Below are 15,290 nucleotides of genomic sequence, written 5' to 3'. Positions count from 1 at the left end.
AACTGTCGTCGATTCACTTCTGCCGTACTCAATAACACAAAAAGCTTTCTGTTGAGCGGTCGCCATCTTAGCATCAACTGACGCTGACGCCTAGTCAACAGCGCCTCAAGCGAACAAATGTACAACTAAATGAAACTTTATAGCTCCCTTAATTCGCCGACAGATAGTGCTTAGCTCTGCCTTTTGTCGTTGCAGAGTTTTAAATTCCTAAAGTTGTGGTATTCTTTTTGAATCACCCTGTATTATTTTTAACGATAATAATACGGCGGCAAGACATGCGCGTCCGACACAAGTTACAAGAGACAAGAGAAGAATGAGTAACTGTTCATCGAGAATATCTCGTACATAAAAAAAAAAAAAAAAAAAAAAAAAAAAAATGTGTAAAAGTGTTCTTCTTCTGTCCGTTTTTCGCGCCGCGGTTTTCAAAGTCAATAACTCACTGCATCTCTGACGGCGCTTCGATTATTACAAGATGGAAACATAAAAGTTCGTCCTTATCGAATGTCAGATCAGGACCCATGGGAAGGTGAGACAGTGTATCAGCATTTGAATGTTGAGCCATCGGCCGGAAATGAATCTCATAATTGAAACGAGACAAGTAAAGAGCCCAATGCTGGAGGCGGTGTGCAGCCTTGTCGGGAAGTGACAATGATGGATGAAACAAGGAAACAAGTGGTTTGTGATCCGTAACAAGACGAAATTTGGATCCATAGAGAAAAACACCAAACTTTTGAAGAGCATAAATAATGGCCTAAGCTTCTTTTTCAATTTGAGAATACTTTTGTTGGGCATCCGTGAGTGTTTTGGATGCATAAGCAATAGGTTGTTCAGAGCCGTCAGAAAAACTGTGCGCAACGATTGCACCGACCCCGTACTGAGAGGCGTCCGTGGCAAGAACAAGGTGTTGGCCAGGGCGATAAGTAGCCAGGCACGGGGCCTGTTTCAGCATAGTCTTCAATTTCTGGAAAGCCGCACCGCATGACGCGGACCAGTGAAAAGGCACATTTTTGTGCAACAGGCGATGCAACGGCTGAGCCACCGACGCAGCAGACGGTAAAAACTTGTGACAGCATACTATTTTCCCCAAGAAGGCCTGCAGTGCCTTAACAGATGTAGGGCGAGGAAGGGCATTGATCGCAGTGGCAGTTTGCTGAAGCAGACGAATACCATCCCGAGAGAGTTGAAACCACAAGTACGTGCTAGATGCCTAAAAAAAATTGTGATTTCTGAAGAGTACACTTAAGACCGGCAGTCTGTAAGACATGAAAAAGTGTGCAGAGGTTCTGGAGATGTTCTTCAGTGGTGGAGCCAGTGACAACAATGTCTTCCATGTAATTTATACACCCAGGAACAGAGAGCAATAACTGTTCCAAGAATCGCTGAAAGAGAGCAGGGGCGCTGGCAACCCCAAATGGCAATCGTTGGTATTGATAGAGGCCGAAAGGCGTGTTAAGGACCAGAAACTGCCGGGAAGCAGCGTCGAGAGGAAGTTGATAAGCTTCAGACAGGTCAATTTTAGAAAAATACCGGCCTCCAGCAAGTTTAGTGAACAATTCTTCAGGTCGGGGCATAGGGTAAGTGTCGATGAGGCATTGCGTATTTACAGTGGCTTTAAAATCGCTACAGAGACGAATATCACCATTGGGCTTAGCAACGACAACGACAGGAGAGGACCACTCACTGGAAGTGACAGGAAGCAAGACTCCTGAAGTAGAGAGACGATCCACCTCCCGTTTTACCCGATCACGAAGGGCCACAGGAATGGGCCGAGCCCGAAAAAACTTTGGCCGAGAAGTGGGTTTGAGCGTGATATGAGCTTCAAAGTCGTTTGCACGGCCTAACCCAGGAGAAAAAAGGGACTAAAAGGTCGTCAACAAGGAATCCAATTGAGCATAAGGAATAGCATCAGAGACAATATTGACAGTCATCTATGGAGAACCCAAAAACGCGAAAGGCATCGAAACCAAAAAGATTTCCTGCGTTGCTCTGGTCGACCACAAATATGGGAACAGTGCGAACGACGGATTTGTAAGATACCTCAGCATTAAATTGTCCCAAGAGAGAAATCTTCTGTTTATTGTATGTCCATAATTGCCGAGTGACAGGTGATAGGAGTGGAGAACCCAACTGAAGATACGTCTGAGAATTAATTATAGTGGCAGCAGAACCGGTATCCACCTGCATGCAAACATCCCGACCAAGGATTTGGACAGTGAGGAATAACTTCCCTGAAAGGGAAGAAGTGCAATTGATAGACAACACAGAAGGAGAATCAGCGTCACGGTCATGAACATCATGTATGCGGTCGGATTTGCAAACGGCAGACACATGACCCTTCTTTTTGCAATTGTGACACACGGCCCAACGTTGGGGACAGTCTTCCCGTGAATGTTTCGTAAAACACCGCGGACATGAAGGAAGTTGCCGTTGGTTTTGCTGCAGTTTCTTAGAGGGTTGTTTACGGGTAGGCCGAGGCTGCGCATGGGGGCGTACTGCGGCCACGTCGGCCGGGAGGGACGCATCACACGCGTCGTCAACAGCACACAGTGGTTGTATTTCCCCGACGTCACCCCACGCCTCTATTTGCGCCCCAGCGGCGCGAGAAATTTCAAAAGACTGCGCGATGGATAGGACTTCATCTAGAGTCGGATTTGCTAACTGAAGGGCACGTTGCCGAACTTCTTTGTCGGGCACCGACTGGATAATAGCATCCCGTACCATGGAATCGGCATAGGATTCTTTGTGAACGGCAGTAACAAATTGACACTTTCGACTGAGGCCGTGAAGTTCAGCAGCCCAAGCGCGATAGGACTGATGCGGTTGTTTTTGACAACGATAAAAGGCAACACAAGAGGCTACCACATGAGTTTGCTTTTGAAAATATACGGACAGAAGTGAGCACATTTCAGCAAAGGACAAATACGCAGGATCTTTCAAAGGAGCCAATTGCGACAACAACCGATACATTTGAGGGGAAATCCATGAAAGGAACAGAGACTTACATGTTTGTTCGTCCGCGACATGAAATGCCAAGAAGTGCTGTCGAAGACGTTTTTCGTAATCAGACCAGTCTTCTGCCGTCTCGTCGTAAGGAGGAAAAGGAGGTATAGACAACGACGAGAAACGCCCGCATTTGATGCCGCGACGAAATCGCGAATGGCCGATGTTAGAAGCGTTTGCTGTTCAATGAGACCTTGCAATAGTTGCTCGACAGTAGCCATGGAAACCTGTGGGTCAACGATGAAAAGGAAAAATCCACTACCTCGTCGCCAGTTGTTATAACGTCAAGTTTAACACATATATTTCAGAACGACACAACACATATAAGTCACTGAGCAAGTTGACATTCGAATGAGCACTGAGCCCAAGTCTGGCGTCCGCTGGCTGCCCGGCCGCTTAGGTGGCGTGGCTGCTGCATGGCTGGCAGACAGCGCCGCATGTAGAGGACGCGCGTAATTGCGCGGCGACACTTTGAATGATCGGCGAGTCACAATTTCTATGTTTCTTTTCTGGTTTAATCCTTTGTGTCCCTACAATATGAAAAACTTACCTTTAAAATTTTTCATAAAATAGTGTTTCCATATTGTAAGCAGCAAATACAAGAAGAAATTCACAAAAAGTAAACAATCAATTATTTTAAGGAGGTAGTTTCCCTTTGGAATATCATTTTAATATTTTTTACAAAATTTCCCTTTCTATGATAGAGTAAGCAATGAATACAAGACAACATTGGCAAAAATTAAACAATCAATTGTTTTAAAGGTGTGGTTTCACTTTGGAACACTGGGACACACAGTTTTCAACAACACATGATTGCATGAGGTATGCACTGACAAAACAAAACAAAAAAAAGAAAAAACACCCTTTTAGAGGTTTCCAATTCACTCAGCATTTATTATTGCAACAGTGCTCATGGAGTACATGAAATGAATACATTTACCGATCAGTAGGGCTCTGAGCACTATGGGACTTAACATCTATGGTCATCAGTCCCCTAGAACTTAGAACTACTTAAACCTAACTAACCTAAGGACATCACACACATCCATGCCCGAGGCAGGATTCGAACCTGCGACCGTAGTGGTCTTGCGGTTCCTGACTGTAGCGCCTAGAACCGCACGGCCACTCCGGCCGGCCACCACTGTTCGTGATCAGTTTGGAGGACATTCTGAATAATTTGAGGGAATGGTTTGGCCACCCAGATCGCCAGACATGCATCCTGCCAAACATATATGGGACGTAATCGAGAGATGAGTTAGTGCAGAAAACCCTGCACCGACAACACTTTCGCAATTATGGACGGCTATAGAGGCGGCATGGCTCAATGTTTCTGCAGGTGACTTCCAACGACTGGCTGAATTCATACCATGTCGAGGTGCTGCACTACGCCGGGCAAAAGGAGATCCGATAAGATATAAAGAGGTATCCCTCGCGGAGGCATTTAAGAAATTGTTGTTCTCGCAGTACATACGAGAGTGGAAGAGACCCTCCTAGTAAGCGATGAGAAAGGAAAGTAGTCTCTGCTACGCACTTCACAGTGGTTAGCCGGCCGGAGTGGCCGAGCGGTTAAAGGTGCTACAGTCTGGAACAGCACGACCGCTACCGTCGCAGGTTCGAATCCTGCCTCGGGCATGGGTGTGTGTGATGTCCTTAGGTTAGTTAGGTTTAAGTAGTTCTAAGTTCTAGGGGACTTATGACCACAGCAGTTGAGTCCTATAGTGCTCAGAGCCATTTGAACCATCACAGTGGTTAGCAGGGCAAGCAGTTCTGAAGTATCAGGTATTGACCAATGCTGGAACACCCTTATTAGGCTACACCGCTGTAGCCTCCCTGGGTGACAATGCAGCCCATGATTCTGTCATCCACTCAGTCATACAGATGGCAAATACTACCCTGGTTTATATGCTATACCACACTTGCTCAACCTGTTCACATAGTTCTGTAGGAGTTGTTGCTTGATGAAGCTCAAGAGTCACTTCTTTTCGTCATATCCCTTGTTGTGGTCATCTGTCCAGAGACAGATTTGATGCAGCTCTCCATGCTACTCTATCCTATGCAAGCTCCTTCATCTCCCAGTACCTACTGCAATCCACATCCTTCTGAATCTGCTCAGTGTATTCATCTCTTGGCCTCCTTCTACGATTTTTACCCTCCATGCTGCCCTCCAATACTAAATTGGTGATCCCTTGATGCCTCAGAACATGTCCTACCAACCGATCCCTTCTTCTAGTCAACTTGTGCCACAAACTCCTCTTCTCCCCAATCCTATTCAGTACCTCCTCATTAGTTATGTGATCTATCCATCTAATCTTCAACATTCTTCTGTAGTACCACATTTTGAAAGCTTCTATCCTCTTCTTGGCCAAACTATTTATCGTCCGTGTTTCACTTCCAAACATGGCTACACTCCATACAAATACTTTCAGAAATGACTTCCTTAAACTTAAATCTATACTCGATGTTAACAAATTTATCTTCTTCAGAAACGATTTCCTTGCCATTGCCAGTCTACATTTTATATCTTCTCTCCTTCGACCATCATCAGTTATTTTACCCCCCCAAAAAATAGCAAAAACTACTTTAAGTGTCTCATTTCCTAATCTAATTCCCTCAGCATCACCCGACTTAATTCGACTACATGCCATTATCCTCATTTTGCTTTTGTTGATGTTCATCTTATATCCTCCTTTCAAGACACTGTCCATTCTGTTCAACTGCTCTTCCAAGTCCTTTGCTGTCTCTGACAGAATTACAATGTCATCGGCAAGCCTCAAAGTTTTTATTTCTTCTCTATGGATTTTAATTCCTACTCGGAATTATTCTTTTGTTTCCTTTACTGCTTGCTGAATATACAGATTGAATAACATTGGGATAGGCTCTCTTCCCAACCACTGCTTCCCTTTCTTGCCCCTCGACTCTTATAACTGCCATCTGGTTTCTGTACAAATTGTCAATAGTCTTTCGCTCCTTATTTTTAACTCCTGCCACTTTCAGAATTTGTAAGAGAGTATTCCAGTCAACATTGTACAAAACTTTCTCTAAATTTACAAATGCTAGAAACTTAATCTATCTTCTAAGATAAGTCATAGGGTCAGTATTGCCTCACGTGTTCAAAAATTTCTACGGAATCCAAACTGGTCTTCCCCGAGGTCGGCTTCTACCAGTTTTTTCATTCGTCTTTACAGAATTCGTGTTAGTATTTTGCAGCTGTAACTTATTAAACTGACAGTTTGGTAATATCCACATCTGTCAACACCTGCTTGCTTTGAGATTGGAATTATTATATTCTTTGTGAAGTCTGAGTGTATTTCGCCTGTCTCATACATCTTGCTCACCAGATTGTAGAGTTTTGTCATGGCTGGCTCTCCCAAGGCTATCAGTAGTTCTAATGGAATGTTGTCTACTCCCAGGGACTAATTTCAACTTAGGTCTTTCAGTGCGGTTTCAAACTCTTTGCACAGTATCATAGCTCCCATTTCATCTTCATCGTCTTCCATTTCCATAATATTGTCCTCAAGTACATTGCCCTTGTATACTCTCTCTATATACTCCTTCCATCTTTCTGCTTTCCCTTCTTTGTTTAGAACTGGGTTTCCATCTGAGCTCTTGATATTCATACAAGTGATTCTCGTTTCTCCGAAGGTCTCTTTAATTTTTTTGTAGGCAGTATCTGTCTTACTCCTAGTGCCGTATGCCTCTACATCCTTACATCTGTCCTCTAGCTGTCCCTGCTTAGCCATTTTGCACTTCCTGTCGATCTCATTTTTGAGACATTTGTATTCCTTTTAGCCTGCTTCATTTACTGCATTTTTATATTTTCTCCTTTCATCAGTTAAATTCAATATGTATTCTGTTACCCAAGGATTTCTTCTAGTCCTCATCTTTTTACGTACTTGATCCTCTGCTGCCTTCACTATTTCATCTCTCAAAGCTACCCATTGTTCTTCTACTGTATTTCTTTCCCCCATTCTTGTCAATTGTTACCTAATGCTCTTCCTGAAACTCTCTACAACTTCTGGTTTAGTCAGTTTATCCAGGTTCCATCTCCTTAAATTCCCATCTTTTTGCAGTTTCTTCAGTTTTAATCTACAGTTCATAACCAGTACATTGTGGTCAGAGTCCATTTCTGCCCCTGGAAATGTCTTGCAGTTTCAAACCTGGTTCCTAAATCTCTGCTTTACCATTACATAATCTATCTGAAACCTTCCAGTACCTCCAGGCCTCTTCCATGTATACAGCCTTCTTTCATGAGTCTTGAACCAAGTGTTAGCTATGATTAAGTTACGCTCTGTGCAAAATTCTACCAGGCAGCTTCCTCTTTCATTCCTTACCCCCATTCCATACCCACCTACTATTTTTCCTTCTCTTCCTTTTCCTACTATCGAATTACAGTCACCCATGACTATTAAATTTTCGTCTCCCTTCAGTATCTTAATAATTTCTTTTATCTCATTATAGATTTCATCAATATCTTCGTCATCTGCAGAGCTAGTTGGCATATAAACTTGTACTACTGTGGTAAGCATGGGCTTTGTGTCTATCTTGGCCACAATATGCATTCCCTACGCTGTTTGTAGTGGCTTACCCACACGCCATCATATCCCACACATGCTCAATTGGAGAAAAGTTTGGAGATCATGCTGCCCAAGGAAGTTGCTGCACATTATGGATAGTGTATTGACTTTCATGGGTAGTGTGTGGGTCAGCATTATCCCATTGGAACAACACATCACCTGCCTGTTGCAAGAATGACAAAAGAACGGGTCTAACAACATTCTGCATGTACCGAGTGCTGGTTAGTTCCCTCCCCCAAGAAACACCAAAGGCGAAAAATAGTTGTAGCTTATTGCATCCCAGATCATAAGACCTGGGGTGGTGCCAGGATGTCATGGACAAATGCTCTCTGTGAGACACCACTCATCGTGTCTATGGTATACACGCAAATGACCAACATTTGTGTGCAGCCAGAATCTTTCATTGCTGAAGATCACAGCATGCCATTCCATCTTCCAAGTGGTCCTCTGATGGCAAGTTGATGCTGTCATGTGAGTGGAGGATGGCCTAGATGTGTGTGTGCCCATAGTCCCACTGCTAATAACCAGTTCACAACACATCAATACGACAATCCTGGCAGGCATCTGTGCTGTGTGGATGTCCAGGACATTGTCCACAGGTGTGAGAATGGTCATGTGACCACTGATGTTAGCATTATTGCACAACTGATGCAGCACATCTAACTTATGTGACAATCACACAAGGATTGTCCCACTACTTGGAAGGTCAGTTTGACCCTTTTCAAACTCACTCAGTTGGCTGTAGGAAGCATAAGTGCGTCTCCATGGCATGGTTATCTGCTTGCTTAACATACTTGCACCACACTGAGTCTTCTGGCTGTGAGAATTCCCTGTTAAAGGGTAGACAAAGATGGTGCTCTGGTAGCTATGCTGTTATGCTCTGTTTGCAAACACATTGAAACCATTACCAGTTCATCTAATATCTCCCAGGTGGCATATGCCGTCATCAGATCAAAATTGATGTCATCCTTACAGGTGTACAATTTTTTTTCCAGCAGTATATTTAGAAACAATTTCACATTTTTTATAGACACATTCCCACATCTCAAGATTTACACGAACTCATAATGCCTAAAACAGACTAGAGTCCTACATAACAAGAAAAAATGGGGCTAAACTTTAATAAATCTGTATCAAAAGTAGATACTACTCCAGTGGTTTCATTTCAAAACAACTCATAACAACAGTAGTAGTAACTCAAAGAATGGAAAATCCAGGTGGAATAATCACTGTGTCCCCCCCATGAACCATGGACCTTGCCGTTGGTGGGGAGGCTTGCGTGCCTCAGCGATACAGATAGCCGTACCATAGGTACAACCACAACGGAGGGGTATCTGTTGAGAGGCCAGACAAACGTGTGGTTCCTGAAGAGGGGCAGCAGCCTTTTCAGTAGTTGCAAGGGCAACAGTCTGGATGATTGACTGATCTGGCCTTGTAACAATAACCAAAACGGCCTTGCTGTGCTGGTACTGCGAACGGCTGAAAGCAAGGGGAAACTACGGCCGTAATTTTTCCCGAGGGCATGCAGCTTTACTGTATGATTAAATGATGATGGCGTCCTCTTGGGTAAAATATTCCGGAGGTAAAATAGTCCCCCATTCGGATCTCCGGGCGGGGACTACTCAAGAGGATGTCGTTATCAGGAGAAAGAAAACTGGCGTTCTACGGATCGGAGCGTGGAATGTCAGGTCCCTTAATCGGGCAGGTAGGTTAGAAAATTTGAAAAGGGAAATGGATAGGTTAAAGTTAGATATAGTGGGAATTAGTGAAGTTCGGTGGCAGGAGGAACAAGACTTCTGGTCAGGTGACTACAGGCTTATAAACACAATGTCAAATAGGGGTAATGCAGGAGTAGGTTTAATAATGAATAGGAAAATAGGAACGCGGGTAAGCTACTACAAACAGCTTAGTGAACGCATTATTGTGGCCAAGATAGATACGAAGCCCACACCTACTACAGTAGTACAAGTTTATATGCCAACTAGCTCTGCAGATGACGAAGAAATTGAAGAAATGTATGATGAAATAAAAGAAATTATTCAGATAGTGAAGGGAGACGAAAATTTAATAGTCATGGGTGACTGGAATTCGAGTGTAGGAAAAGGGAGAGAGGGAAACGTAGTAGGTGAATATGGATTGGGGCTAAGAAATGAAAGAGGAACCCGCCTGGTAGAATTTTGCACAGAGCAGAACTTAATCATAGCTAACACTTGGTTTAAGAATCATGATAGAAGGTTGTATACATGGAAGAACCCTGGAGGTACTAAAAGGTATCAGATAGATTATATAATGGTAAGACAGAGATTTAGGAACCAGGTTTTAAATTGTAAGACATTTCCAGGGGCAGATGTGGACACTGACCACAATCTATTGGTTATGACCTGTAAATTAAAACTGAAGAAACTGCAAAAAGGTGGGAATTTAAGGAGATGGGACCTGGATAAACTGAAAGAACCAGAGGTTGTACAGAGTTTCAGGGAGGGCATAAGGGAACATTTGACAGGAATGGGGGAAAGAAATACAGTAGAAGAAGGATGGGTAGCTTTGAGGGATGAAGTAGTGAAGGCAGCAGAGGATAAAGTAGGTAAAAAGACGAGGGCTAGTAGAAATCCTTGGGTAACAGAAGAAATATTGAATTTAATTGATGAAAGGAGAAAATATAAAAAATGCAGTAAATGAAGCAGGCAAAAAGGAATACAAACGTCTCAAAAATGAGATTGACAGGAAGTGCAAAATGGCTAAGCAGGGATGGCTAGAGGACAAATGAAGGATGTAGAGGCTTATCTCACTAGGGGTAAGATAGATACTGCCTACAGGAAAATTAAAGAGGCCTTTGGAGAAAAGAGAACCACTTGTATGAACATCAAGAGCTCAGATGGAAACCCAGTTCTAAGCAAAGAAGAGAAAGCAGAAAGGTGGAAGGAGTATATAGAGGGTCTATACAAGGGCGATGTACTTGAGGACAATATTATGGAAATGGAAGAAGATGTAGATGAAGATGAAATGGGAGATACGATACTGCGTGAAGAGTTTGACAGAGCATTGAAAGACCTGAGTCGAAACAAGGCCCCCGGAGTAGACAACATTCCATTGGAACTACTGACGGCCTTGGGAGAGCCAGTCCTGACAAAACTCTACCATCTGGTCAGCAAGATGTATGAAACAGGCGAAATACCCTCAGACTTCAAGAAGAATATAATAATTCCAATCCCAAAGAAAGCAGGTGTTGACAGAAGTGATAATTACCGAACTATCAGTTTAATAAGCCACAGCTGCAAAATACTAACACGAATTCTTTACAGATGAATGGAAAAACTGGTAGAAGCCGACCTCGGGGAAGATCAGTTTGGATTCCGTAGAAATACTGGAACGCGTGAGGCAATACTAACCTTACGACTTATCTTAGAAGAAAGATTAAGGAAAGGCAAACCTACGTTTCTAGCATTTGTAGACTTAGAGAAAGCTTTTGACAATGTTGACTGGAATACTCTCTTTCAAATTCTAAAGGTGGCAGGGGTAAAATACAGGGAGCGAAAGGCTATTTACAATTTGTACAGAAACCAGATGGCAGTTATAAGAGTCGAGGGACATGAAAGGGAAGCAGTGGTTGGGAAGGGAGTAAGGCAGGGTTGTAGCCTCTCCCCGATGTTATTCAATCTGTATATTGAGCAAGCAGTAAAGGAAACAAAAGAAAAATTCGGAGTAGGTATTAAAATCCATGGAGAAGAAATAAAAACTTTGAGGTTCGCCGATGACATTGTAATTCTGTCAGAGACAGCAAAGGACTTGGAAGAGCAGTTGAACGGAATGGATGGTGTCTTGAAGGGAGGATATAAGATGAACATCAACAAAAGCAAAACGAGGATAATGGAATGTAGTCGAAGTAAGTCGGGTGATGTTGAGGGTATTAGATTAGGAAATGAGACACTTAAAGTAGTAAAGGAGTTTTGCTATTTGGGGAGCAAAATAACCGATGATGGTCGAAGTAGAGAGGATATAAAATGTAGACTGGCAATGGCAAGGAAAGCGTTTCTGAAGAAGAGAAATTTGTTAACATCGAGTATAGATTTAAGTGTCAGGAAGTCTTTTCTGAAAGTATTTGTATGGAGTGTAGCCATGTATGGAAGTGAAACATGGACGATAAATAGTTTGGAAAAGAAGAGAATAGAAGCTTTCGAAATGTGGTGCTACAGAAGAATGCTGAAGATTAGATGGGTAGATCACATAACTAATGAGGAGGTACTGAATAGGATTGGGGAGAAGAGGAGTTTGTGGCACAACTTGACCCGAAGAAGGAATCGGTTGGTAGGACATGTTCTGAGGCATCAAGGGATCACCAATTTAGTACTGGAGGGCAGCATGGAGGGTAAAAATCGTAGGGGGAGACCAAGAGATGCATACACTAAACAGATTCAGAAGGATGTAGGTTGCAGTAGGTACTGGGAGATGAAGAAGCTTGCACAGGATAGAGTAGCATGGAGAGCTGCATCAAACCAGTCTCAGGACTGAAGACCACAACAACAATCACTGTGTTATGAAAAGGATAGTTGTCACTCACCATATAGTGGAGATGCCAAGGCACAACAAAAAGACTATCAAACAAAGCTATTGTCCAATCAGATCTTCATCAGAATTAGTCAACATAGTGCTGCTTGTGGGAGCATACAGGGATGAGGTGGGTAAAGGGTAGGGCAGTTAGGTACAGTCAGGAGGTTAGACAGAGGGTGGGTGGTGGGGGCTCTGGCAGTGGAAAAGGAGAGAAGTAAAAAGACTGTGGGTGTGTTGGTGGAACAGAGGGCTGCGTACTGCTGGAATTGGAACAGGGAAGGGGATAGTGGTTAAAAGACAATGACTAGCAAAGATTGAGAACAGGAGGGTCATGGGAACGTACGATATATTGGAGGGAGAGTTCCCATCTGCGCAATTCAGAAAAGCTGGGGTTGGTGGAAAGGATCCAGATGTCAGTTGTCACAGGCTGTGAAGTGGTCACTGAAATGAAGAATGTTGTGTTGGCTGGCATGCTCAACAACAAGGTGGTCTAGCTGTTTCTTGGCCGCAGTTTGTTGGTGGCCATTCATGCGGACAGACAGCTTGTAGAATGCAGCGCAGTGGTTGCAGCTTAGCTTGTAGATCATATGACCGGTTTCACATATAGCCCTGCCATTGATGTGATAGGTGATGTTTGTGACTGGACTAGAGTAGGTGGTGGTGGGAGGAAGTAGGGGGCAGGTCATGCATCTAGGTCTATTACAGGGATATGAGCCCTTAGACAAGGGGTTGGGAGCAGAGGTTGTATACGGATGGACAAGGGTGTTGTGTAGGTTCAGTGAGCGGTGGAATAGCATTGTGGAAGGGATAGGAAGGATAGTGGATAGGACATTCTTCATTTCAGGGCATGACGAGAGGTAGTAGAAACCTTGGTGTAGAATGTGATTCAGTTCCTCCAATCCTGGGTAGTACTGGGTCATGAGGGGAAGGCTCCTTTACTGCTGGACAGTGCAACTTTGAGGGATGGTGGGTGACTGGATAGGTAAGGCATGCGAGATCTGTTTTTGTACAATGCTGGGAGGGTATTATGGTCTGTGGAGGCATCAGTGAGACACTTGCTATGTTTTGAGAGGGACTACTCACCACTGCAGATGTGACAGCCAAATTTATGTTACAACATTATTTATACTTACTTTCACTAACAATGATTGTCTTGATATGAGCACTATTTAAAAAAAGGCATGTATCACAATCTCCTACAGTCACATAGTGCAATCTCTGTGACAACTGCCGGCCGTGGTGGCCAAGTGGTTAAAGACGCTACAGTCTGGAACCGCGTGGCCGCTACGGTCGCAGGTTCGAATCCTGCCTCGGGCATGGATGTGTGTGATGTCCTTAGGTTAGTTAGGTTTAAGTAGTTCTAAGTTCTAGGGGACTGATGACCTTAGAATTTAAGTCCCATAGTGCTCAGAGCCATTTGAACCATCTGTGACAACTGTTGCTTTGAATGTTGTAAGTGACTGCTGCAATGCACTATACTCATAGAAGTACCTCAGTGTACCACTAGATGTCTCTTTTTTTCAATATCATTGATGATTTCATGTAAAAGGCACTGCTACTTAGAAATAGTAATAATAATAAAGTGGTGGTTTCAGGCAAAAATCACTGGTACTGAAAGAGTTAAATTAGCTATCTTGTATCCACCTTCAGGAAAATTTTTGCTAGCTGTTATTTAAGATAACAGTCTTGTTTTACTTTTTCAATTTACCTCACTGAAATTACAATACTTACATTTATATGTACCTTAATTTGTTCTGTTACAGAGCAGCATCCATTAGATGCAGTGAACATCCTCACACATGCCATGAATGGCATAATGATGACCATCGACCTGCTTATCATTGCACACCCTTTAAGAATCAGCCACATGTATTTACCACTGTTCTTTGCATTGGTTTATGTGATATTCAGTGGGATCTATTACCTTGCTGGTGGCACAGACAGATTTGGACGCACTTATATATATGACATTCTAAACTGGGAGAAGACGGGGTATGCCTTTCTGGCATGTCTATTGGGCCTCATATTTATAGCTGTAATGCACTCAGCATTGGCAGGAATAAATGCAGCATGCAGACATCTTGTAAAGTTTCGATGGACAGCAAAACATAGTGACAAGTGTTTGCCCTATTAGATGAACAGCAGAAGTTAAGAATTAATTCTTTTATATGTTAAATATGTGTGAAAAAGACTGATTTTATTTCTAGAATAAGTAGCTTTCTGATAACTTATCTTTGAACCTGTATGTGTAAAAAAGCATGTGGAGGAAGAGCACAGGTTAGAGCTATCTCTCAACAGGTTGCTTGCTTGTTTCATTATGTGTGTAGTCTCACCAGTGCATCATTCCAAAGTAATTCCTCATCTTCTGCATTATGTACATTCTCCCGTCATATTTTATTTATAGAAACAAAGTGCAATAGATAAACATTTTGTTTACTCCCTGTCACCAATTCCTTAAGATTCTTTTGTGAAAATGGAAAATAAACTGTCAATAAAATATGTAAATACATAAAATTATATTTTTATAATTTGTAATTTAAGCAACTACAAAGTTTCTATTTTTTTACTGGTCTACTCTAACTCCCATCAACTTATGATTTTCTAACATTCATACAAAGCAGGTTCCACAACTATCTTGTAGTTATCTGTTTATTCACTGATTCACAGAAATGTTGATAAAAATAGAAAGGGAAAGAAATAAACATGAATCATACAAAAATGAGGAAATAGCTGAGAAGGGAACACACATTTAGTTGTCATCTTTTGCCGGCCGTTGGGGCGAGCGGTTCTAGGTGCTTCAGTCTGGAACTGTGTAACCGCTATGGTCACAGGTTCGAATCCTGCCTCAGGCATGGTTGTGTGTGATGTCCTTAGGTTAGTTAGGTTTAAGTAGGTCTAAGTTCTAGGGGACTGATGATCTCAGATGCTAAGCCCCATAGTGCTCAGAGCCATTTGAACCATTTTTTTGTCATCTGTTCTGTTATTTCTTGTTCATTACTTTCCCTGATTTTTCTTCCACCACATTCTCTTCCCTTCTTTCTTTCTTCCATCTTCTCCTTCTGACTTTTCATTATTATCATACATTCATATTTTTCATCATAATGCTGTTCTTTTAACAGTTTTTGTCTTATGGTCTTTCTTTCCTCTTCACTATCCCATAATATCAAT

At 42.6% G+C, this 15,290-nt stretch overlaps 1 protein-coding gene across 9 annotated transcripts in view; it reads left to right on the top strand.

The window, feature by feature from the left end:
- LOC126262402 (protein rolling stone-like) overlaps positions 1-14,607 on the top strand; it is a 141,367-nt gene extending 126,760 nt beyond the window's left edge. For all 9 annotated transcript variants that reach the window (XM_049959022.1, XM_049959019.1, XM_049959020.1 and 6 more), the window contains one exon: positions 13,886-14,607. In XM_049959022.1, the coding sequence (XP_049814979.1) occupies positions 13,886-14,256 (371 nt within the window). In that variant the 3' untranslated portion in view covers positions 14,257-14,607. The remainder of the gene's footprint in view (positions 1-13,885) is intronic.
- Positions 14,608-15,290: the final 683 nt, after the last annotated feature.

Source organism: Schistocerca nitens, chromosome 6 (genome assembly GCF_023898315.1).
Source record: "Schistocerca nitens isolate TAMUIC-IGC-003100 chromosome 6, iqSchNite1.1, whole genome shotgun sequence".
NCBI lineage: Eukaryota > Metazoa > Arthropoda > Insecta > Orthoptera > Acrididae > Schistocerca > Schistocerca nitens.
The sequence above is the reverse complement of the archived record's forward strand: the minus strand, read 5'-3'. Positions and strand labels throughout refer to the sequence as shown.